Source organism: Maylandia zebra, linkage group LG9 (assembly GCF_041146795.1).
Source record: "Maylandia zebra isolate NMK-2024a linkage group LG9, Mzebra_GT3a, whole genome shotgun sequence".
In the NCBI taxonomy this organism is placed as follows: domain Eukaryota; kingdom Metazoa; phylum Chordata; class Actinopteri; order Cichliformes; family Cichlidae; genus Maylandia; species Maylandia zebra.
Window position 1 is genome coordinate 23990377 of NC_135175.1, and position 22396 is coordinate 24012772.

Sequence of the window (22396 nt, forward strand, 5' to 3'; positions counted from 1 at the left end):
CTCGAAAACGATGTGCCTATCAGCATGATGTAAGGCAGATTTGTCATCTGATTACACTCCAGTCAACTCAGTGGAGTCAATAAAGTCAAAGGAATTCAAAGAAACCTATATCTATAATCATTTCAAATCTTTACCCAAGAGGCAAAGGGCAGACTGACACCCTGAGTTGAAACTCATCTGACAGTTTTCCTGGCTTGTTTGAAAAAGAGTAATGTTTTTGTAAAACCTGAAATAACCTGCGAGAAGTATCCTCGCAAGGTCTGTGTCTTTTTGTTTTATTCACTAACTGGGCCAAGCTTTTATAGACTCACTTTTAAGCCATCCCTCTGCTAGTATTTAATCCTGTTGTTTGTTCTGCATTTTGTTTCTCACCCTCTCTAAAGTACTTTGTTAACTCTGTTTTTAGAGAAGTGCTATATAAAGAAAGTTTATTATTATTCAGGGTCACGGAGGACTGGCTGATTTCCCAGGATGCATTAAGCAAAAGCAGACACTCTAAACACGGTGCCAGTTTACAAATGGACGATCACTCACAGTGGACACTTACGCCAGTTGTAAGTTTAGAAATGACTACATTCAATTCTCTATTGTCAAGAGGCTCGCAAATTCATGATGTCGAAGCTGGCTGTTTATTATACCTGCTTAGTCATTCACAAACACACAATCAGTCAGCTTAGCACATAAGCCCAGAAGTCCCTGGATTCATATTCATCCATGTAAAACTCCCAGACTCCAGCGCCGGTGAAGTCTTGGCTAGTTGTCTGACAACTTCTCAGAGAGAAAAAAATTGTCATACACATGACCTTTCTCTAAAATATTTTTTTACAGATTTTACATGTTGTGTTGTTATTTATACTTTTGCTAATCTAAGTTTACCAGCTACTATTTCCACTCAGTTACATCTACCTTTTCTTTGAGTCTCACCACATATATTTTCTAAAAATAAGGAGCTGATCCCTAAAATAACTCCGAGGTGGACAAACATGTATCAGCTTTCATCAACTTGATGCTGAACCATCTGTTTTTCTATCTCGGGCTGATGTAAATGTCTGGGCAGTTAAAGGAACTCTATGCAGGGCGCCCAAGTGCACTGTATGATCCTGATCTCAACACTATTTATTCGAAGTTTTGACCCCTCGACATGTGCAGAAAAAGATGGGACAAAGCAAACAAAACAATCTGCACTCAGTGACGCATGTTTGCTTACACAGCAGCCCACCTTCACATGAATAAAAATAAACCGTCTACCTGATGGTGGTAAAGTTTGCTAACAAATCTATGACAGTTCTGCCCTTCTTCCTTCTCAATGGAGAGCTGAGCTCCACAAACACCGACCTCGCTACTCCCACGGCTGAGCGGTCTGGTCTTGCCTGAGCCTCCATCCTTCCCAGCCTCCTCCACACTTCCCCCTCCCAGGCATCAGACCATGACCGCAGAGAATGTCTCTCATCCTTTCTCTACTCAAACTACTCCCCATCTGCCCTCTGCCCTCTCTATCTGTAAGAGCATGAGTAATTCTGTCATTTAGGAGTGTTTGCATGGAGTTACTGCGAGACTGTATTGATGCTCGGAGCTGCGTTGGCTTGATCACACCGTGACCCTGGTGAGATGTTCTTAAGACGCCCACATGTATAAAAGGATTATGAAGCACAAAAACAACAGGTTAAACAGGAGGGTGAGAGGCAGAAAATATACAAGAGATCATGTAATTTATTGAGGAGACAGTCACTTATTTGACACCCTTACATGCTTTTATACATTCATTACAGCAACAGTTACTCTACAAGTCCCACCTCAAAAACCTGATATAATAAAAATGATTAGATCTGCTATGTTTTTGAATAGAACTGACAACTAGATTATCAGGTAAACCAGTTAAGGGAGATCTTTATACTCTTAGTTCTGTGCTCTAACATGTGCGGGCAAATCATGTCTGAGGCTTATTCAGTAAAGGACAGAGTAATTTTATTTTAAATATAGGATGGTTCAGCACCTCAGACGGGCACTGGATTGTTATGTTTCCCGCCGAGAGATGGTTTCCAAATCCTAAATCCAGTTGTGCATGTTTAAATAATAACAGTGAAGACAACATCAAATGACAGGCTGATTAAAAGGCACTGAGATCATGAGTGTGAGTGGTGGTGTGAGTATAGCTACTTAGAGAGTACACTCTCATACATCTGTAAGTATGACTGAGCATGAGGCAAAGAGAAATAAGGTCAGAACAAAATGCTGTCATGAAAACATAACTGAATAACAGTATTTACACTGTTATCTAAACAGAGGTGAAGTTACTGGAAGGTCTGCTATTTCTGGGGGCCTCTTGCAGCAAATATCTCAAAGAAGATATTTTTGCTCTGCATGAAAGAGACTGTCTGACTCCCAAAAAGCATAATTCCTCTGCTCCACACCATCTCTTTTCTGTCTCTCACTCAAATGCCCTCTCATTTCCCTAACATGACGATGCAGACTGACAGTCGTTCGCAGCAAAGCTAACCGATGACTCTGACTGAAGGGGAACTCCTCATTTGGGGGAGAAGACTGTGGGAATGGACATTAGCTCCCAAGGGTGGTGGAAGAAAAAAAAAAAAAAATCAGGGAATTTCTCCCTGAGCAGCTTCGGTTGAGCTGCAGCGCCTCATTGAGAACTTCTCTGTGGCTGTGAGATGAAGTAGACAGCAGCCTAGGAGGTGCAATTTTGATCTGACCTCCTCCAGCTTCCCGTCGCTCTGCTGCTGCCGTGCCAAAGACGAGGCGATCTGTGCCTCCTCCAAAAAAGGCAGAAACATTTAAGCAGGAGTGTTCATCCTTAACTCAGCCCATACTGTCCCTTTGCAGGTCTGCTCAACAAAGACCAGACTCGCTGAGTGTGTACCTCACAGGGTCTGCTTTATAACAGGTCACAGTGTCGCTGTGCACTCAGTGCACAGAAGATGCATATCAGATGAGAGGCTTCCATTTAACATACTGTACCCAGCAGTGTTTACAGAGGGCTTTCATCGCAATGCACATCTTATTGCTGATGGATGATGATGACTGAGCCTGAGCTCTTACACCAGTTTGCATTTACTGTCAGGCATTTATACAAACACACAAGTGTTAGATTCCAACGGGAAGTAACTGCAGCCAGGAACTTGAATTATACTTCATGGTACTCTTTTATCGTGGTCAGCTACATCTTTGTTGTACCTTTTCAAAGACAAAACTATTTTGGTTTTAGGCTTTAGGCACCAACAGATAGTTTAGAGATGACAAAAATAAGACACCGATAGGCGAGATCAGCAAAAATTCAAATCACCACCCTTACCTGGCGAACAAGGCTGTTGGTTGTTGTGTCGGACGAGGTGCTTCCATCTGAGCCTTTAAAGCGACCTTTTCTCCGAGCTCCTTTGCTTTGAGACTTGAGACAACAAAAAAAGACAGGATAAAACTGTTTATGAGGAATCTTAAAATCTTAAATCTTAAAAGAATATACACAAGACCATGCAAACTAATACATTTTCCCCATAACAGATTTTAAGTTCATGTGCAAAAATGCATTCAGCAGAAAATAATATGAGACTCATAAGTCATTAATGTTTAGCAACAAATGCAGCAACTGTAGTTAGATCAAGTTCATTATCAATATGTTTTCTCTATGAAAACTCCAAGTACAGGGTGAGATCTCAAAAAAGGTTGTTTCTGACAAAGATTATCTGTGATTATGAAAGCCAATAGAGCAATTTTAAGTTATCTGAGTGACCAGTTCTGCTTCCAACATTACAGCCTCCGTCTTCACTGATGAATTTCATTGCGTAGTTGAGTGGAGTTGGTGAGTCATTTCCAGCATAAAATAATTTTTTATACCAAAGCATTCAGTCAGTATTATAGCCAGTGTCAGCCAAGCACTGACTTCCACTGTTTCTTACTTATTACAGATTTGAGTGTTTTCACTTAAGGTGTAATGTTATGACGTGTTTCAGGAGGTTAGGTAGTCGTGTAGGTAGACAGCTTATTTTTCAAAAGTGGCATCCTGGAAAAGTAATGCACGAAATGCAAGAAATTCATTTCAAATCTGCTTTTTTTTGTCCCCCTCAGTCGAGACCCCTCGACAAATACCCCAGGACCAAACAGAGATATCACTATACGTGTTAAATAAACTCACTTTACTCCACAGAGCAATTATATAATTATATATAATTTATTATCATTTTTTCATTATTTTACCTGCAGAAATACACAAAACCCGTTTTAACATGTTTTAGACATTACAATGTTTTTTCTTTGAGACTTTACACTAGCTTTAAACTTAAATGCCGCTTACCTGCCACTAAAACAGCCAAAACACCTGCTAAAGCACCTAGTACTTAGTTACTTTCGTTTACACAGCAGTACTTTGAACAGAGTTCTTTTTGCATTACACTCGTAAATATGTAATTTCTACCACTGGCTTTACAATTGAAATACTTCCGGAAATATGAGTTAATTTGACGAGCGGCCTGGCTAGCTTACTTCAAAACGTCGTGATATTAAACTAATACGACATGTCAAACTATTTTCAGTCCCTGAACGTGAATATCCAAATAGCAAACCTGACCCACAAATAAGTAAAAACAAACCAAAACAAAAAACAAATTAACAAAAAATAAAGATTCGCCCTCGCGACTTACGAACCTCAATCAAAACTTTAATGAGGGCACCTGCGCTCATCAGCACGCGCAAAGGAAGCGGACAGGTTGAGAGCAGGTGAGCTGTTTGACGTCTCTCAGCGTGCAGTGCCAAGGTTTAAAGTGTCAGTTTAACAGGAACTGTCAGCTTTAATTAAAATGAATTAACTCACTTGTAACATGGGATGTTCCAGAGCGTCCATGTGTTTGTCCGGAGGTGTTTCTGCTCTGTTGGTTGGGCTAATGTTGACGACCATCACACCATTTGAAAAACGCGGATATTCGGTAAAACCTCTCGGGTTGTACAGATGCTCCAGCTGTGCCCGAGACAAAAGCGCATTTTTACATAGTAGTGTTGAAGAGTTTAATGCTGCTCTTCAAGTTTGAGTCGAGTTAAAGGAGGAGCTTGTGCGAAAAATGGCTGTAGTTTTTCGCGAGTTCAAGATGATGGTGATGATGTGAGTCGTCGGATATTATAGCCTTCAGCATCACAAAGCCCCCTCATCAGTTCGCTCCTTCCTACACTAGCTGAGAGAGCGCTCCTGCTCCGTGAGCCCTCATCCAACGCCAACACCTCTCTGCCTCCTCACAGCGCAAAGGGATGAAAATGAATAGAAGCATCCAAACAGATAGTCGGCATGAACACGACTGAAAAGCGTCAATTCAGAGTAACTTTGATGATCAGAACTGAACAAGTGAGAGAAATCAGTCATAGCTACTGGGAGGTGTTTAAATCAACAAAATGATGCTGTTATTGTAATATAAACCTGATGTGGCCGCTCACAGGTGTTGGCACCAAAGTAGAGGTGCCACAGGGTGGTGGAGGAGGAGGTGGTGGTGGGGACAAAGAGAGGGAAGCCAGAGGAAATAAGACTATTTTATCAGAAATGAATACAAAAACAAAAACAAAAGAACATGCATGTAGCCCAAATACAGATAGTAAAATATGATAAATGTCTCAGCACAAGTAGTTAAAGTAAAATTACTCATGTCTAATGGCTCACTTCAGAATCATATACATGATAGATACTTCAATGATCTTTAATTTATTTAATAAATTATTGTATTGCAGCAGCACGATAAAGAGTAAAAACAGTACAGTCTAAAAGAAATAAACCACAGTGTTAAAGTAAAAGTGCCACAGGTGCATAGTGAGGGTCTTATACTGTGACAGTGCAAAGTTTTAACAGGAATTTTAACAGTGATAAAAAACAAAACAAAGAAAATAAAAATTTGGTTAATTTAAAGAAGAGTAAAAAAAAATATTGGATCACAAAGACTGATATGTTATTATGTGCATTACTTGATTGTTGCAGCTGTAGTTAGATTAAAATTGCTTTTTTAGAGCTAGTTCCCCTTTATCCAAATAATAAGCATGGAACCAGATGTAATGAGGAGAGGCAGATGTGACTGAAACAGAGGGCTCAAAGGCTGCCAAGCTGAGATTAAGTAGTCATTAGCCAGTGAGCCTGTAGCTTCATACCACAAACAGTCTTGCATTCTGAAGTACAACGAAGATTTTTTTTTACTTTTTTTCAGTTCAATATGATCCAAAATGAGTGACTGAGACCATAAACTCATGAGGAAAGTGTTCCACGGGTCAAGAGCCGTTTTCCCACAAACCTATACTAAAGGACTGGATGTTTTTTTTGCAATCACAACTATCGCCATCTGGTGGCCTTCACATAGAATGCAGGTTTAAGGCACTTTGCGTTGGCTTCTTTTTTTCTGACCAAAAAGCCGAATTCATTTTTTTTCTATGCTAATAGCATTTGGTGAAAGGAGTATGGTGCCACCACATAGGCTGTATATAAAAGATGGATGCAGCAAAAATGATGTCATATGTGGACAAGAGGGTGGAATACTAGTTACTTAGTTAGAATCTTGATTAGCAGTTCATAGACTGACTGGTTTGGTTTAAATGCACACACATGCTAATTAATGCTAATAACAAACTAGTTGGACAATTGTTGCTACAACAAGCCTATTTCACAGAGGTATATTTAACATTTTCTTGGTGCAGGGGTATGTCCAGTATCCATCTGGATACTGAGTTAAGCATGTGGTAGCTTTGACTGCGTCCTATAAATGAAAGTCAGCTGGACTAGGCTGTGTTGTTGGAGCCTCTTAATGTAATTATTTGACAAAATCTTGGTTTTCCATATTTGCTCCTTGTGTAATAAAGAAATGGAGTTATCCAGTTAAACTGGGATAGCCTAAAACATATATATCATCATGTTATCATTTGGTGCAGGAAACCTGAAAATTGGAGCAGTGAGCCACAAGCTGACAGATGAATAATTCGTATTGGCAGTTAAGTACAGGCAGCATAGCTGGCGGATGAAAAAAAAGGGTGTTGCACCTGTTGACTATTTCATTATTGAATGAGCTCTTTTTGTAAATATGTCATATATATACATATACATATTTATAAAATAATTAATTTATTGTAAATACAATAAATAAATTAATTAAATAAAAATACCTCTCAGTTTCATATTGGATGACATACTTGTTCAGCCAGTAGTCCAAAATCCAAATATATTGTTTCTAAAATAAACTTGGCACTTGCCAGTAAGAAAATCTTTGTTTGGTCGATTATTTCTTTGTTGTAACAATAATTCCTGGTAATAAATCTTATACTGTTGGAAAGCCTGTTTATTCCCCATCCATGATGCCACATTTGTAAGGAAAATGCATTTGTGGGTTGAGCAGCTGGGTTGAGTATGGAGGTTGTACCATGAAAAAAAGCTTATTCTAATATTGAGTTTTGTTTGGTGTTGTTTATTGGATTGGATGATTGAAGTCTGAAGGAACGAGCCATATTGGCCATTTAACAGTCCATCCAGTTAACAAACAGGGACATCAGTGCAATGTGAAAGAACCATACACAGCCACATCAGCATGGCACCTCCTCCTCATGCTGGTCATCGGCTTGGTCACACACCGGTTTGGGATGGTGTCCGATTCTTCGGTGTGGTTGAGGTCAGGACTGCAGGCAGGCCGTTCCTTTCTCTCCACTCCCAAATTTTGGTGATAGTCTCTGATAAATCCTGCTCTGTGGGGATGAGTGTCATCTTCGAGGATAGAGTTCAGTCCCAGACTGTGGAGATATGGGATTCCATTGTATGGTATGTTCCAGATTTTCTGGGTACAGAGCCGTCAGCCATATCATACTGGAGACTTTGACTGCAAAGCTGTAGAAAACTATTTACAGTTCCTAAATCCTGACAGGGTGGTGTTGTCTTCTTGGGACACATGTTGTGGCCTGTCTCAAAAATCCCCTCTTATGTGGAATATGCTCTTCTATTTGGAGATGGTACGCATTCAAAAAAAAAAATGCTGCAACTTGGTTTTGCAGAACACCAGCTTGAAGTTGCCCTGTGGCACAGGCCCTATCCACATTAGTCAATCATGGCATGCTTGGAGCAGACACCAATTGACCACTGTAGTAGGGTCCATCCTCAAAGGTGCTGCTAATCAGACACCAGTCAGTCACCTGATTGGCAGCACATGGGGTACAAGAATAAGATATAGCAGATAGCAATCGCACAAGAAGGTTTTTGCCATTTGCAGAGAAGATTTGGCAAGTTTTTCATGGGTGCAACCCACAAATGAATTCTCCTTACAAATGCAGCATCATTTATGAGGAAATAAAAAGGCTTTCAAACACTATGAGATTTATTGCCAAGAAGAATTGTTACAACAAGGAAAAGATTGAGCAAACAGAATCCACACTTTTTGGGCTAAGTTTATTTTGAGAAAAGAAAGAAACTTTCAGATTACAAAATTTCATGCATACTAAAGGAAAATCACCAGGTTTGTATTAAACGAATCTTTCATCTGTTTTAAGGCTTGAAATGAACTTTTATTTATCAAATGACCACAAAAAAGAGGAAAATTAATAGAATCCTAGTAAGTAAGGTAATACAAACTTACACTAACAACACACACTGGACACTTTGAAAGGTACACCTTTCAGACTTACCTTACTCTAAATGTGGTATGGTTGTTGGTGCTAGACAGGCTGATCTGAGTATTTCAGAAATGCTGATTTACTGGGATATTCCCACCTTTAGGGATTACAAATAGTGATCTAACAAAGTGAAAATATCCAGTCAGCTGCAGTTCACTGGGTGAAAATGCCTTGTTGATGTCAGAGGTCACAGGAGAATGGCCAGACTGCTTTGAGCTGATAGGAAGGCAACATCAAATGAATCACTGATACAACCAAGGTATGCAGAGGAGGATCTCTGAATGACATCTCTGAACAAACTTGAAGTAAATGGGGCGAAGCAACAAAAGAACACACCGGCTAAGAACATACTGCAATTCACATGGCCTCAGCAAAACCGGACAGCAGAAGAATAGAAATAATTGCCTTGTCTGATGAGTCAAAATGATGTGCCATCTCACAAAGATCAGATCATCTAAAACTGGTTTATTGAACTTGATTATTCATTCTCTGCACTCTATTGTCCTACAGGGTCACTAAATCTCAGTTCAGTGGAAAACGTTTAAGATGCAGTGAAAGGGAAGATTTACATCATGGATGTGTAGCCGATAAATCCAACCCAAAAAACCTTGCATTATAACAGATGCAACTTCAGGATATTTTCAGTGACAGATGTAAATATTAATTCATAATTTCTACTTTTTATTGTTTGCTGAAGTGTAGAAAGGTAACTTTTCTTATCGTTTCACCTGTATAAATGAGTCATTTGCTAAAACAAGGTAGTTTGAACCAGGTAAAGTGAAAGAAAGGAACTGCATCTACATTATATCCCTCGGTATGAACTTTGCAGTCTCGCACTCATGGTATAGTGTCTCCTGTAAAACCATGCTGGTGCTGAAGAATGCTATTCTCAAAAGACTTTAGAGAGCTCTGAAGTTGTTATTCATTATTGCCCTCTAGTGGTTTCATGTGCATTTGCATTTTAAAGGAGAACCGTAAGAACTGTATATAATAAGTTATGTGGGAGCAATTTCTATAAACACTGATGCAAAAAAAAGGCGATGGCCATGGTGGTGGATGCACTCTGAATGTCTCACGTGTACCAAGACTTTATAAAACAAAAACATTTTATGCTGAAAACTATAGATTTATATTTTAGACCAGTTATGTATACTGTTATATCAGGACACAATGAGGTTCACAGGAGGTGATGTTCCACAGTATTTGGACCAATTATCAGTTCGTTAGTATCTTATTTTTGAGGTAAAGGTTCATTTTAGCAATGATTTCCAAAGAAAAAGTGAAAAATGTACATCTAAACAGGGGTAACAGTGCAGGTTTGTCTGGTTATTATTATTATATGCTTCTTTTGTCTTTGTGTATATAACATCATAAGGCATTCAACTGCCCTGTTGTGATATTTTGAGGTTTTTTTTGTTTGTTTTTTAAGCAACATTTGTAAAAAGAATTTGTACCTAAGAAGAAAAAAAAGATTGATGGAATGAGTATATGTGAGTTAAAGCCAGTTTTTAAGGTGCTAATATGTATAAACACTAAAGCATTTCCCTCACTGTGTGGCAACTATTTGCTGGCGTGTTTTTGTGTCACAACAAAAACAGATAGGAAGAATTGTTTTCAGTCAGATCCGTTTCAATCAAAGGGAAAAATATTTTTATGTTTCCTGTTCTCTGTCTCTCTAGTAGCTTTTTCCCATTGTTTGTATGTTCTCCTGCCCTGATGACCCCCCGCAGCTGAGCTCTTCTTCTGAGAGGTCTCTGCTGAGCAAGTGAGAATACTCAGTGTTCAAACCAGCATGGCCCAAATAAAAGCACTTCCTTCATCCATCCTGGCAACAGTTACCTTGAAAACATGAGCATGCCAAAAAAAAAAAAAGCCTCTGTGGTGCAAAAGAGCAGATTTACACACAAACGAGTAGGCCTGGAGCTTTCCTGGAAGTGCTGAAGAGGCTGAGATTTTTAAAATAACAGCAAAATTGCTAGAATAAGAGAAAATTCAATGGGCTTCCTTCTATTGTCTGAACATTTCTCGGGAAGTCACAGTAAATGGTGTCAGCTCTTTCTGCCATGATAGCCAAATAATCTCATGACACTGTTTATGGAAATGACTTTGCAGTTAGATAATAAGCCCAGAATGGCAAATTAACATAATCAGCATAGAAGAAAGTAATCCCTCGCACGAATAAAGTAAATGCTCGACAGCTGTTTGCTCAAATTTTACAGAAATATGTTGATGCTGAGAGCACCAGAATTTAATCACAGCAAGCTGATTAAAGGAAAGAAAAAATCCATTTTTAAGCCCACTCGCTCTTTCAGTATCACAAATCCAATTTTATGTACAAATAAGTTGATTTGCCATGTTTCATTTATTTCATTGTGCTTATGTATTCATCACATTCCCATCTTCCTCCACCTCCTTCTGCGAGCCCACTCTGACCGGTAAAGAGCGTGTGCTCTGTGTGGGTCGGATCGCTGCGGAGTTTCTGTCTTGCACAGCGATGAGCGTTAGTCATCCAGGTTGGTGGATGAAGAGAACAAGTAGCTCAGGTGGGTGGAAGTGCCCTCATATTGGATCACAGAGAGGCCTCAAAAAACAAAGAACAATGCCTCTGAGATGAGAAGCAGAAGCGGAGCAACGTTTTTCAAAATAGGGCTTCAAAAATAACTGTAAATGATACCAGCTTGTGCCTGACAAAGAGGCTTAAATCCTTTTCTTTGTTCCTAATATTAGTTTCTCATCAAGCCAATTAGTTTATGTATATTTAGAAGTCGCCCAAACACACAGGAAATTATGCGGAATTCCTGAAAAGCACAACTCTTTATAATTTCGTGTATATCATGCAAAAAAATAAATAAAGGAATTAATTAGAAATACATTGAATGGAGACTCAAAGGGGTTATCTTTCAACGGGACAATATTGTTGAAGAGCAATACTGAAAAACTTTAGTGCTACTTTAATTGGAATTAAGTGTACAAATTTAAAACCATCTGTGTTTTCCCATATGATTTGGAAATTGGATGTGGCTATTACAAGCTCATCAAGTAAAATGTCCCTCAAATCATTTGCATCATTATATCAACAACACCCAAATTAATCTATTAATTTTCCAGTTGAAATTTCCATCAGTTTAAAGGCAATGGAAAAAAATAAATAAAAATGTTAATAAAAAAGGGAGCTTTACAATATACTCTTGATCATTGAATTTGATTGTCTGAGGCAACATGAACAACAGATGGTGCAACCAAAAAGGCAATGAAACTAGACATTTACAGTCCATATACAGGCACACACACTGTACCTAACATACAAAAATAAATCATCAAGTATAAAAAAAGACAGGCTTCGCACCACAGTACATATATCTGATCCATTGTTGAGACTACAACATCATCAATAATTATTCAAATCTACTGGTTGCACATGCTAAGAGATGATAACAAACCAGTTAATGGAAATTTAAAACTCTAGTATGACTCGGCATTTTGTTTTGGCTCAACCCTGTGAGGAAGATGCACACTGCATTTAAAATTTGAGTTCATGTTCAAAGAGTGCGAGCAACAAAAGGCAGGCCCAACCCAACAGGAGACCGAGGTTCTGGAGGAAAAACATGAGGCACGGTCTGTCGGTCTTTACTCGATTCATCTCTGGAAGCTGATGAAAGAGAGAAAATAAGAGTAAGAGCAAAACCTTCAGCAGTTTGGCAGAAATTCAGGGTAGGGCTGGCATTATTCTCTAGTTTTCGTACTTCCACATGACCTCGTGAAAATAACAGTCAGCGATTTTCCCATCGCTCAGTACTTTCCAACTGTACTACTTAAGGTTTAAATCTTAAACCAGAATTTACAAGCACGCTAAGCTCTCCATGACGCTGTTCTGAAGCACAGCTGGACTTTGAGCTTCTTGATGCTGAGGTCAGCTTACTACTAGTTTAACAGGTAAAACCTTTTGTTAATCACACAAATTAGTGTGTTAGTACTTTGCAAAATAATACAAAGTGCACAGCTCAGGTTGATGGGAGTGCTGCTATTTTTGGTCACGTACAAATGCCTGCAAACTGATGACAGACAATCCTGAGAGACACATAGCATGAAAACAGGTTGATATACACACACCCCAAAAAAGGGCTCAGTTTTTGGTTCCTGGTGGTCTCTTGGAGATTGGAATAATTTTATGTGCAATTTTTCATGATCTGCAAAAGCTGTAATTCTCAGCTGTTTTACCAGTTTTCCATTGGTTTAGTTTCTGCTAAAACAATATTTGAACTTGAATTTGAATTTAGTAGTGGCATTAGAACACATTTAATGACCCTTTAAAGACTCCTGCTGGTTAAAATGCACTAATTTAACCAAAGTAATATCACCCATTTGTTTAGTATTTTGACTGTTTTTGTTTAGATTAGATTGAAGTTATTAGCTAACACTAGCAAGACTGAAACATTAAGCTATAGGGGTGCAATGCTGCAGTATTAGCCTTAGCACACATGCTAATGCTAATAGCAAATAAGGAAATGACTTTCACTCACTAAAACTATAACACAAAGCTTTTCGACTGGCCATACCACACAGTAACAATCTTATTCATATTATTAAATCAAAAATCATATTTAGAATCAGAATCAGAATACTTTATTAATCCCGAAGGAAATTAGGGAAATTGCTTATAAAGAGCAACACAGACGTGACAATTTTTTTTGTACGAAAACAACAACATTGTAATCTATTACTGAAGTTAAATGTTTGGAAGTCTATGGGAATTCGGAGCCATCATCTTGAATGAACTGCATTTTTTAACACTGTCCTAGCTGGCGTTTTAGAGCCAGCCTCCAAAGTTTCTGCTTGAAATCATTGGATCAGTTTAATGTTTTGTAAAGTGTTACTCAAACTGGAGTTCAAAAGTGCATTGATACATTGAGGCACTAGTTATTTCTGCACCAGGACAGAGGATCACTGAAAGTAAATTATGTCACCCAGTGCATCTGTTTGGGTCATTCACATTTGGGATTTTTTTTCTTTACTGTTTTTGAACAACAATAAAGTTTTATGGTAGAGACACCATAGATTACACCGTAGGTTCTGTCCTTTTACAGGATTTGTTGTCAACATGGAATGGCTAATAAAGAATATCACAAGCCACGTGCTTCATAAAACCTGGCTTACCATTTCCACCAATGACAAATAGAGAAAAATCCCAGCAGTGACAGAAAAGATCCACTTCTGCACTTCTGTCTCTGAAGAAACAAAAAGTCCAATGTAGAGCCCCATGAAGGCCGTCAGAGCGCTGAGAAAGTTCATTAGCACAGCAGTCTTCACTGAGAGTCCAGAGCTGAGCAGCACTGCAAAGTCCCCTTGGAGACAAAAAGCATACAAGATAAGTCAGCCAGTCGAGGAGAATAGTTTCCAAAAGATAACAAAGTCATCTAAATGAAAACACAGTGACCTCTCACCCATCTCATGTGGAATCTCGTGACACAGGATGGCTACAGTGGTCGCCATTCCAGTCTCAGATGAAGAGGAGAAAGCTGCCCCGATAACCAGGCCATCAGCAAAGTTATGAAGACTGTCTCCCACAATTACCATCACAGCCAGCAGAGAAACCCCTTGTCCTGGGAACACAAAGAGGGCCTGTGTCAACAAACTCATCCTCAAACTGTAACAATTCCTCTGTCGTGCCAGGCAACTAATAATAAAGCACAACTCATTCATCTGCGTGTGATGGCGCAGCTCATTTAAAAAACAAGAAAAAAGAAGTTTAGGTTACTAGGATGTGAAGGACGCCTTGTGTTTGCATGCTCAGGAGACACTTCTGTACACTCCAAGTCATCCACGGGTCCCTGCAAGATAGACATACCTGTTAACACCACAGATTCTTGAACATTTTTAGCCTTTGATTTAAGAGAGAATTGTAGAATAGTTGTCAAATTAAAGGAGATACATGAGACTTAACTTTAGTAGTAGTTATGCTGCCTTTAGCGTTAATATCAAGAAGTTATTCAGAAGTTGTTTCAAGTTATTTCCACAACGCAATAAGTTTGCCATTTGCAAACAATAACTTTCAATGTCTTTGAAATTGCACATCATTAATGTACAATATGAAAACCAGTGGCCCCGAGACAGAATCTTGGGGAACCCCACACAACAGATTTCAGTTTTGATTTTGTAGCATTTGCCTGGTAAACTGATTCCAGTTTTCAAGATAAGTGTTCCTACCAAAAATAATGCCAAACCTCTAACCCCATATGTGCATAGTTTGTTAAGTTAAAGGTTATGATCAACTGTATCAATTTTTTAACTAAAAATACTCCCACAACATATTCTTTGTTTTCAATAGCAAGTTGAAGTTCAAGTTCAAATTTTATTCGCCACATGCAGTGGCAGGTTGCCCTGCAGTGGAATGAACCGCCCCCCAACCATACACACACAACACAGACATCACATGGGGATACAAGTCAGAGAACGGTTGCATTACAGAAAAAACACTGAAATGTACACTACAATGGGAAAGTACAAGAGGAAAAAAAGAGACCTCTACTCATGCTGGGCTAGAGAGGACAGCATGAGAACAGGAAACAAAACTGTATCTATGAAGCCAATGAAAGTGTGTGTTGTGGTTCTTTTGGGTCTAAATCCTTATAGTACTCTGGAAGTAGAGAGATGAGCCTATAGTTTATGAGGAGATGTTTATCTCCAGGTTTACATATTGGCACATCCTTTGCAACTGGTATCTTTTCAGGAAATAAACCATATATAATGACAAATTAAAAATGTGGGTAAATGGTTTCTAAATCCATATTCGTTAGGCTTTCCATGTGAGGGATCTACTCTCTGAGACCTGTTTGTGTATTTAAAAGGATCAAGTCCTGAGGTATTAAACTGTCTTTGCACAATTCAACAGCATGAAGTGATTGCTGAATGATTTAATACTTCTCATTCTCCAGCATCCTACATGTTCTGTTTCTTTACTCCCTCCTACACCACTAATCATTTTGTTATATAAGAGCAGTGCGGAAATTTTGGTGATTTCAGTCAATTTTTGATCAAGAATTTGGGGGAATTAATACTAAATAAAGTGTGATGAAAGATGGGATCAGGATTATGCCAAATCTTTGTACCGCCCCTCAACTTGTGTGGTGAAAACCATTCTCTAGCACAACACTTGCTGCTTTCTTGGAGGCGTAATGGGGGAGTGAAGCATGACTGGGGTGAATGAAATTATTTTCACTTAAATAGGTCTCCTGTGTTACAGTGTTAGCGTACACATTTCATCAATGTGTTGACATGAGCAGAATTGCCTTACTATAGTCACAACCGTGTGTTTTATCACTAAATAAATAACATGGATGGGTATAGGAATGAAAATTTACCTGCGAAGAACAGTCTTTTTATTAAAACAAAGCAAAAAAACTGTTCAGTGTGACTCGTGACTGGACTCACCAGCTGTATTGTGGAGATAGACTTGCCTCTCTGTGAGTGACCATTGCAGTTCAAGGAAAGGTCACCGCCATGACCCTGCACACAAAAGAAATTCATGACATCAGTTGCTCAACATGCACAGTCATAGAAATGTGTTTCTGCTTTTGCAAGACCCTTAAATGTTTAAGATCAGCCTGTGATGCACTGCTTCTGAGTAACTTTCTCAGATTCATCTTTTTTGTCATTAAATTGATAAAGGCTACAAAACAAAAGCCTTACATGACTATGAGAAGGGACTAAAAAGGAGAATAGTTTTTCAATGAGGAAAAAGCTGTAAATCCCAGCAATCACTCCCAAGATCTTCCACAAATAATCTTTTTCTTCATCATAGTCCTCATCACCATGATTGTGTGTGCTGTGATGGAGGCCAAGGATCTGCAAAGTAGACAGAGAGGAAACAATTTACTCCACACTCAAGCTATGTGTGTGGTGGGTTATAGTGGACTGTGCGGTGACCTTGTACCTGTGGTATGAGGTGCAAGAGAGCGTCTCCTGACAGGGTTCCCACTGCCAGACCAACAAACAGCTGCAGGATTAGTGAGTAGGTTTCTTGGCAGGAGTTGAAGAAGATCAGACAGATACCAAACATGGAGCCCACCGTGATGAGAAAGACAGCAGCTGTGCTGTAGCCATATTCTGCAGGAAGGAGACAGCTTTGCATAAAACACCAAACCAAAAATGTAGTAAAGAACAAGTGATTTATTATGTCTGGCCTTCAGAGGCAAGTGCAGCTGATTCGGCCTCTGCAAGCCACTTTGCAACCCGCCTTAACCTCAGCTCATCCGTACACTGCTATTTATGCTATTTCTAACTTAGTCAATGTCATGTTCATTGCTGGTAAGAATTGCAACTATTGGTGTGTTTTATTTAGCTGAAACTATAGCATGTTGTTTTTATTACAACGTTGGTTTGTGAAGAGAAACAATCAGGTAAAGCGTCTTACTCTCGAGAGCTGTGGGCAGAGACCCTCTTGTTTGTTGCTCTTCAGACTCACAGGCATTGCCTAGCAACTGCTGAATGATGGCTGGGCAAATTTGTCTGAAGTGTTCCTTGGAAATCGGCAAATGAGGATCCAGAGCAAAAATATCCACCAGCTGATTGGCTGAAAAACATACCTGATTGGAATAAAAAGAAAAGGCAAATTTGGAGGTGAGTAGGAGGCATTTCAAATCAAGTCTCACTTTGCCTGAGTGAAGTTTTTCATTCAGTGTTTTATGATTTTAAGTACTTTTGGTTTGTCATAACCCAATCAATTTATCTCACCATACCTGTGCCCAGTCACTGTTTATTCCTTCAATTTCGGGGTTGCAGCTATCTTGCAAATCCCTAGCCACCTTCTTTGAACCTACTATGATGCCTCGTCTCTTCCTGTTGCGAGAGTGCATTCCTCCTTCCCGTCCTAGTCTCAGCTGACGAAGCAACTCCTCCAGGTCTAAACAGATAAATGGAACACAATATATCAGGGGTCAGTGCTTTAAACCAGCATTTCTTTATTCATTGCTTAAAAAGACAAATAAAAAGATGGGGACAAACTGTTTTGAAATCCAGTACATCAGTCATTTCTTGGTGTGACTGAACCTCAAATTAACCTGCATTTTTTACTGTCATGAAATAATTTTAACAATTTTCATATGTGTAAGTATAGTTTTATAGTAGTGCCTTTGATGCAGTATTTGAGCATCTAGTCTCAAGATAATCGGTTCCCTCTTGGAGCATGTCTGTTAAGAAGACTTACAAAAAACAAAGAACAGCTAAATCCTCTATTATTGTTCAGTAATCTTGTAATAATCATTAACTGTATAAGAATGATGGACATAGCTTCCTGCATTCTTTCCAATAGCCAGCAGGGGGCGACTCATCTGGTTGAAAAGTAGTATGATGCTTTATCACCTTAGTGAACACTCTCCTGATGACTTATTTAAAATAGTATGATGTATGTGATGGTCTCCCTTAGAGTCAAAAAGAAGCAGGATGCGTTTTAGGACAGGCATCCTCTGTGACTGACTCGTCACTCCCTTAAGGGTGTGCAATATTTCCCAGTGTCTCAGTCAGATCCAACCCAGTATTGTGATTCGTGGCTTTAAAGCTGTAATCGCTTCACAGTGGAACTTCATGTACCAATGGGTAAGGTCATGGTGGCTATGACCATATTTTATATAGAGGCTTTAATATGAACAATGGATCCACTGGCTGTTGCTAGTAGAAAGTGTTTGAATTGTCCCACCTGTGCCTTCAATCAGGCAGTGGTTATATTCACATAGTGGGTAAACCAGCTGGTGAACAAAACCATATTTAAAATCTAAGGTGTCCTTTTCTCAGGCTGAAAATGGAGCTAAAACGAGAGCATGTGTTGTACAAAGCTAATGCTGCTTTGCATTTGATGTTTCTATAGGTAATGGTGTGTAGCTGTGGTCTGGAAGGAAAATATACAAACATGCTCTTTTGAACTCACCCATAATCTGCAGGTTACTTGTGCAGTTAAGAGAATGAAAGATATAATCTGTAAAGAAGGCAGGAGGTGGCAGGTTTCTCTTTCTGAAACAGTGGCCTTGGAGAATATGGCTAATGATGGCTGCGGCCACTCTGGGAACAGCAGATGTACCAGCACCTGGATTTCCCTTAACATCAGCATCTTCCAAGAGATGAGCTGCATCGATGCACTGTGGTATGGAAAAACTGAATTATTTATATGCAGGCGTACGCACGGTAAAAAAAGATATATCTGTCAGAAAATGCTCTCTCACTTGAGAACTTGAGAGTATATGGTGGCTGGATGGCTCATAGTGTTGGTTGATGACCTGCAGGATGCTTTCTGTTTCATTGGATGAAAGGAAGCTGTTGTCTTCAGCTGGATGTAAGTTAGTGAGGGCCAGAAGATAGAACTGAAAGTTCCCAGATGAGGAGTAAAAGGAAGAAGGAGGGGGGGCAGCATTTGACACACACAGGTCTTGCAAGTTAATTATATAGTACAGCAGGACAGTTGAGATCTGCTGGTAGTTCTCCTCAGTGAGGACATCCTTCCCATCATCCTTCAGCACGGAGAGGGCTATGTCTGGTGTCAGGCACTGTAACAAGGACAGGAGCGATTAAAAATAATAATTATAATTTTTTTTAATACATTTTATTTAAAGGAAGTTGAAAAAATCTAGGTCATGCTAACTTTTGAAAGATGTTGTGTTGATAACAGCACTACTTTTTCTCTGCACACAATGTTCTGTTCTTTGCTTCTTGGAAAAGAAGCGGTTGAGACCAATTAACCCCACATGCAGGTTGCAAACGTTTGAGAGAGTGAGTGAAGCACTGTTTCTTCTGGGAAAGAGCTGGATATTCACTGAAGAGAGATAAAAGCTACTCTCTTAATTACTAAATCTTAATTTAAAAGTTTGACGCAGACATCCTTATCTTTCACGTCATGCTGCTCTGTTGTATCTTAATTGCCCCTGGGGGATAAATAAAGTCTTTCTGATTCTGATAATCACACTGTCAGCCCAGCTGCACAAGCATGAGTAGTACCTCTAAATCCACTCTGTAGAGTTTATTATGTCAAACGGAGGGATGTTTAAAGCCACGAATGCTCTGTGCAGGTCAAGGACTTAAGCCTCCACATCCACTCACATTCCAGCCATAACAAACATTTTTCCTGCTGTGTGTTCAGGAAAAGCATTATTGCCCTTGCTCAGTTTAGCACTTAGTGACATTTTAGTGATAAAACATTTTAAGACAGGTGTAAGCATTACCTTCTCACACATGTCCTGAGAGCTGCCCGTCCGCTCTGTGCAGCGCACTGCCTGGAGAAGTGTGGTGATCAGCACACTGGTTCTGTTCTTCTGGAGTTGAGCCTTGTTGTCCGGCCCCACGGGCAAATTCAAGGACCTGAGAGCCTCCTGCAGGTACCCCTGCTCCTGCCCTTTCACTTCCAGCATTCTCCCAAGAGGACAAAAATACAGCAGTAGCAGCAGCAAACACCAAGTACTGCTCATGAAGTACATGTTCCTACCAAGGTCGTCAAACTCCCTCACACTTCCAGGACTGGCTAGAGGTTTGAGATGACAAGGAAGTGATACATGGAAAACAAGAAAACAGAGAGAGAGAACTGTATCAAGGTGAATGATGGCAGAAGGCTACTAAGAAAGGCAGTGATGTTTTTTAGACAAGGGAGGTGCTAATAATAGGCACAACTGATCTGACGTGAACTGGACGGTTCGGAGGTGAACCAGTCCTTACAGTGCCGAATGGTCAGTAAAAGCCTGGGCCCCTCAGTCCATAACAAAAGGATTAGTGCAGGCAAGTGAAAGAGAGCACAGGGGCAGGGAGACGGGGGCATGAGGGGGAGACTGTAGACAACATAATTAGTACTGAGGAAAAATAGGGACCGGATAGAAGCTGTTAGAAATGTAAAGAAATAGCTCAAACAGAGCCACATCTGAGATATCTCCTCTTAAGCAGTAGGTATGTGGCACAGAGGCAGACACTGTTACCTTTTTAATTTATATCTCAGTTTTTAGAGCAGTCCTTGGATTGAATCGTTTTCCTAATTTAGCAGCTTCAGTTGTAAAAGAGAAAGGGAGAAGGTGATGTGAGTGAGTGCATGTGGTGTGATGATCATAAGCACTCCATGTTTAAGCACCAGCGATGCTCATATCTAAGGTTTTCATATTATGCAGGATCTCTGAGTAATCAAGGATCAACCATGCACTGCAAAACACGCTAAGCTTCCCAACATCCTCCTACACTGGAAACCCTGCAGGTCGATTCGACCCGGCAACAAGAGCACATAGTTTATTGTTTAAAAATTCCTGTAAGCTACAATAACACCTGAGAGAGAACAGATGAAAAAGCTTACCCGATGTACCAGGCCTATACCGTTCTCCACTCTGCTCCAATCAGCTGCTGTGACGAGGTCTGTTTTCCTCCTAGGGTGAAGGTTTTCCTGGTAGGGCAGACCAAAGATCCAGTGCTAGTTTGGGGAGAATTTTTGGGCATTGGTGCTGCCGGTAAAACCCTCTTATGAGAAGTGAGTAAGCTCCTGAAGATTAGCTGCGACAGCCTTGGAAGGCTGTAGTTACCATGGAGAGTGCTGCCTCATTTTCAACAATAAGGTGATGGTGGGGGGCTGGCCTCTAGCAGGGGTGACTGAATGGCTGAAGCCTGATGGAGTAATACTTAAAAAGCTCCCTTAGGAAAAAAGGTTTATGCATAAATAGACTGCTTTGCTGTGTTTCTCTCTCTTTCTGTATTTTTTCTGTCTCTCTACATCATATATTTTCTTTTTTTTATCAATATATATCACATCCCTACAAAGAAAAATCCATAAAAGTTTCAATTCATGCTCTTAATCCTGTCACTGTGAGCATCTATACTGCCAGAAAAAACAGGTGTAACACAGGCTATGAAAAAAGAAACATTGTTCTCGGCTGTGACAGCAAAGTGCTCACACTTATGCACGCCATGTCTCGTGTATAAGATGGACAAACAAAAGCCATTTTCAAAAGTTTCTTTAGATTTGTAGATAGAGGCAAGCAGTGAGTTTTTCTGACCTTTCTAATGCAGAACAACATCTTCAATGTAGCGTTAATGGGATCCTGGTTGTGCTCGATAAATTAAAAAAGAACAAGGGTGTTTGCTCAGGAGGGACTCGTGAAATGATCTGGCAGCTTTTTAATAGCTTTTTATATAAAACGGGTATGTCAAACTCATTTCATATTCGAGGGCCACAAACAGCCCACTTTGTAAAATCCCTATTTTTGTCAGGGCAAAGAAGTTTAAGTATACATTTAATCCCAATCTTAGTATTAGAAAAAGAAGTTAGTGCAATTAATCTGTCTCAGATTTTCTATGTTATAGGTAATGAAAGAAATCTGTCAGCATGACTCTTAAATTAAAACTGTAAGTAAATAAATAACTCAGTGACTGTCTTATAATCATAAAATAAAGGTTTTTGTCAATTCACAGAAAATGTCTTTGACTTTTCTGTCATCTAACTGTTTATCTATTACTTACTTAATCTGGCATCGTATGAATGGCAATGGGAGAGATCCCCATCAGTATAAAAAGCTGTGAAAGTTGTAAAATTGCAATTCAATGCCCTCCTTCACAGTGTCCCATGAAATCCAGCGGGCCATATTGAGTCTTTGCCAGGCATGGCCATGGAGTTGGACCCAGCAACAGGTGATTCATATTGAGGCTGATGAAAGGCTTTTTGTTCCAATGGTTTATTGAGCACTTAGTTTAAGACCATGGTGACTGTAGGCTTAATATACTGTGGACTGCTAGTTTGTTTTGTGTGCTTTTAGGTTTTTGTTGTCCT

General features: G+C 39.6%; 2 protein-coding genes across 8 annotated transcripts in view; both read right to left on the reverse strand.

Annotated features, from left to right (window-relative positions):
* cacnb2a (calcium channel, voltage-dependent, beta 2a) overlaps positions 1 to 5256 on the reverse strand; it is a 72345-nt gene extending 67089 nt beyond the window's left edge. Inside the window, exons 1-2 of one of the 4 annotated variants that reach the window (XM_004546854.3) lie at positions 4820 to 5255; positions 3308 to 3400 (exon numbers count right to left, since the gene is read on the reverse strand). In XM_004546854.3, coding sequence (XP_004546911.1) covers positions 3308 to 3400; positions 4820 to 4903 — 177 coding nt within the window. In that variant the 5' untranslated portion in view covers positions 4904 to 5255. Of the gene's footprint in view, positions 1 to 3307; positions 3401 to 4653; positions 4783 to 4819 lie in introns of those variants that run through there. The other 3 variants (XM_004546856.3, XM_076888199.1, XM_012917978.5) reach the window with 3 other exon arrangements.
* A 5330-nt stretch (positions 5257 to 10586) lies between these two features.
* LOC101478290 (zinc transporter ZIP12) lies at positions 10587 to 22246 on the reverse strand. 4 transcript variants are annotated; one of them, XM_076888204.1, is made up of 15 exons: positions 22090 to 22244; positions 21627 to 21680; positions 20933 to 21019; positions 19827 to 20122; positions 18834 to 19154; positions 18542 to 18749; positions 17358 to 17521; positions 17033 to 17204; positions 16553 to 16725; positions 16309 to 16464; positions 16051 to 16125; positions 14378 to 14450; positions 14064 to 14222; positions 13777 to 13964; positions 10587 to 12271 (listed from the first exon to the last, which is right to left on the reverse strand). In XM_076888204.1, the coding sequence occupies exons 4-15, from the start codon at positions 20076 to 20078 to the stop codon at positions 12143 to 12145; spliced, it is 2070 nt and encodes a 689-aa protein (XP_076744319.1). In that variant the 5' UTR covers positions 20079 to 20122; positions 20933 to 21019; positions 21627 to 21680; positions 22090 to 22244; the 3' UTR covers positions 10587 to 12142. The 4 variants fall into 4 exon arrangements, with proteins under 4 accessions (XP_076744319.1, XP_004546918.2, XP_004546917.2 ...); XM_004546861.5 differs by lacking the exon at positions 21627 to 21680 and having other exon boundaries at positions 19827 to 20118; positions 22090 to 22246; XM_004546860.5 differs by lacking the exon at positions 21627 to 21680 and having other exon boundaries at positions 22090 to 22246.
* Positions 22247 to 22396: the final 150 nt, after the last annotated feature.

What these genes read in the sequence shown, in the direction of transcription:
- LOC101478290 (XM_004546861.5), bottom strand. Translation starts at nt 20,078, where the DNA reads ATGTACTTCATGAGCAGTACTTGGTGTTTGCTGCTGCTACTGCTGTAT. An exon ending in TAGTCCCTTCTCATAGTCAT is followed by an intron (nt 16,126 to 16,308) that starts GTAAGGCTTTTG and finishes TTTTGTGTGCAG; the next exon opens with GGTCATGGCGGTGACCTTTC. An exon ending in ATTTGTCATTGGTGGAAATG is followed by an intron (nt 12,272 to 13,776) that starts GTAAGCCAGGTT and finishes CTCTTTCATCAG; the next exon opens with CTTCCAGAGATGAATCGAGT.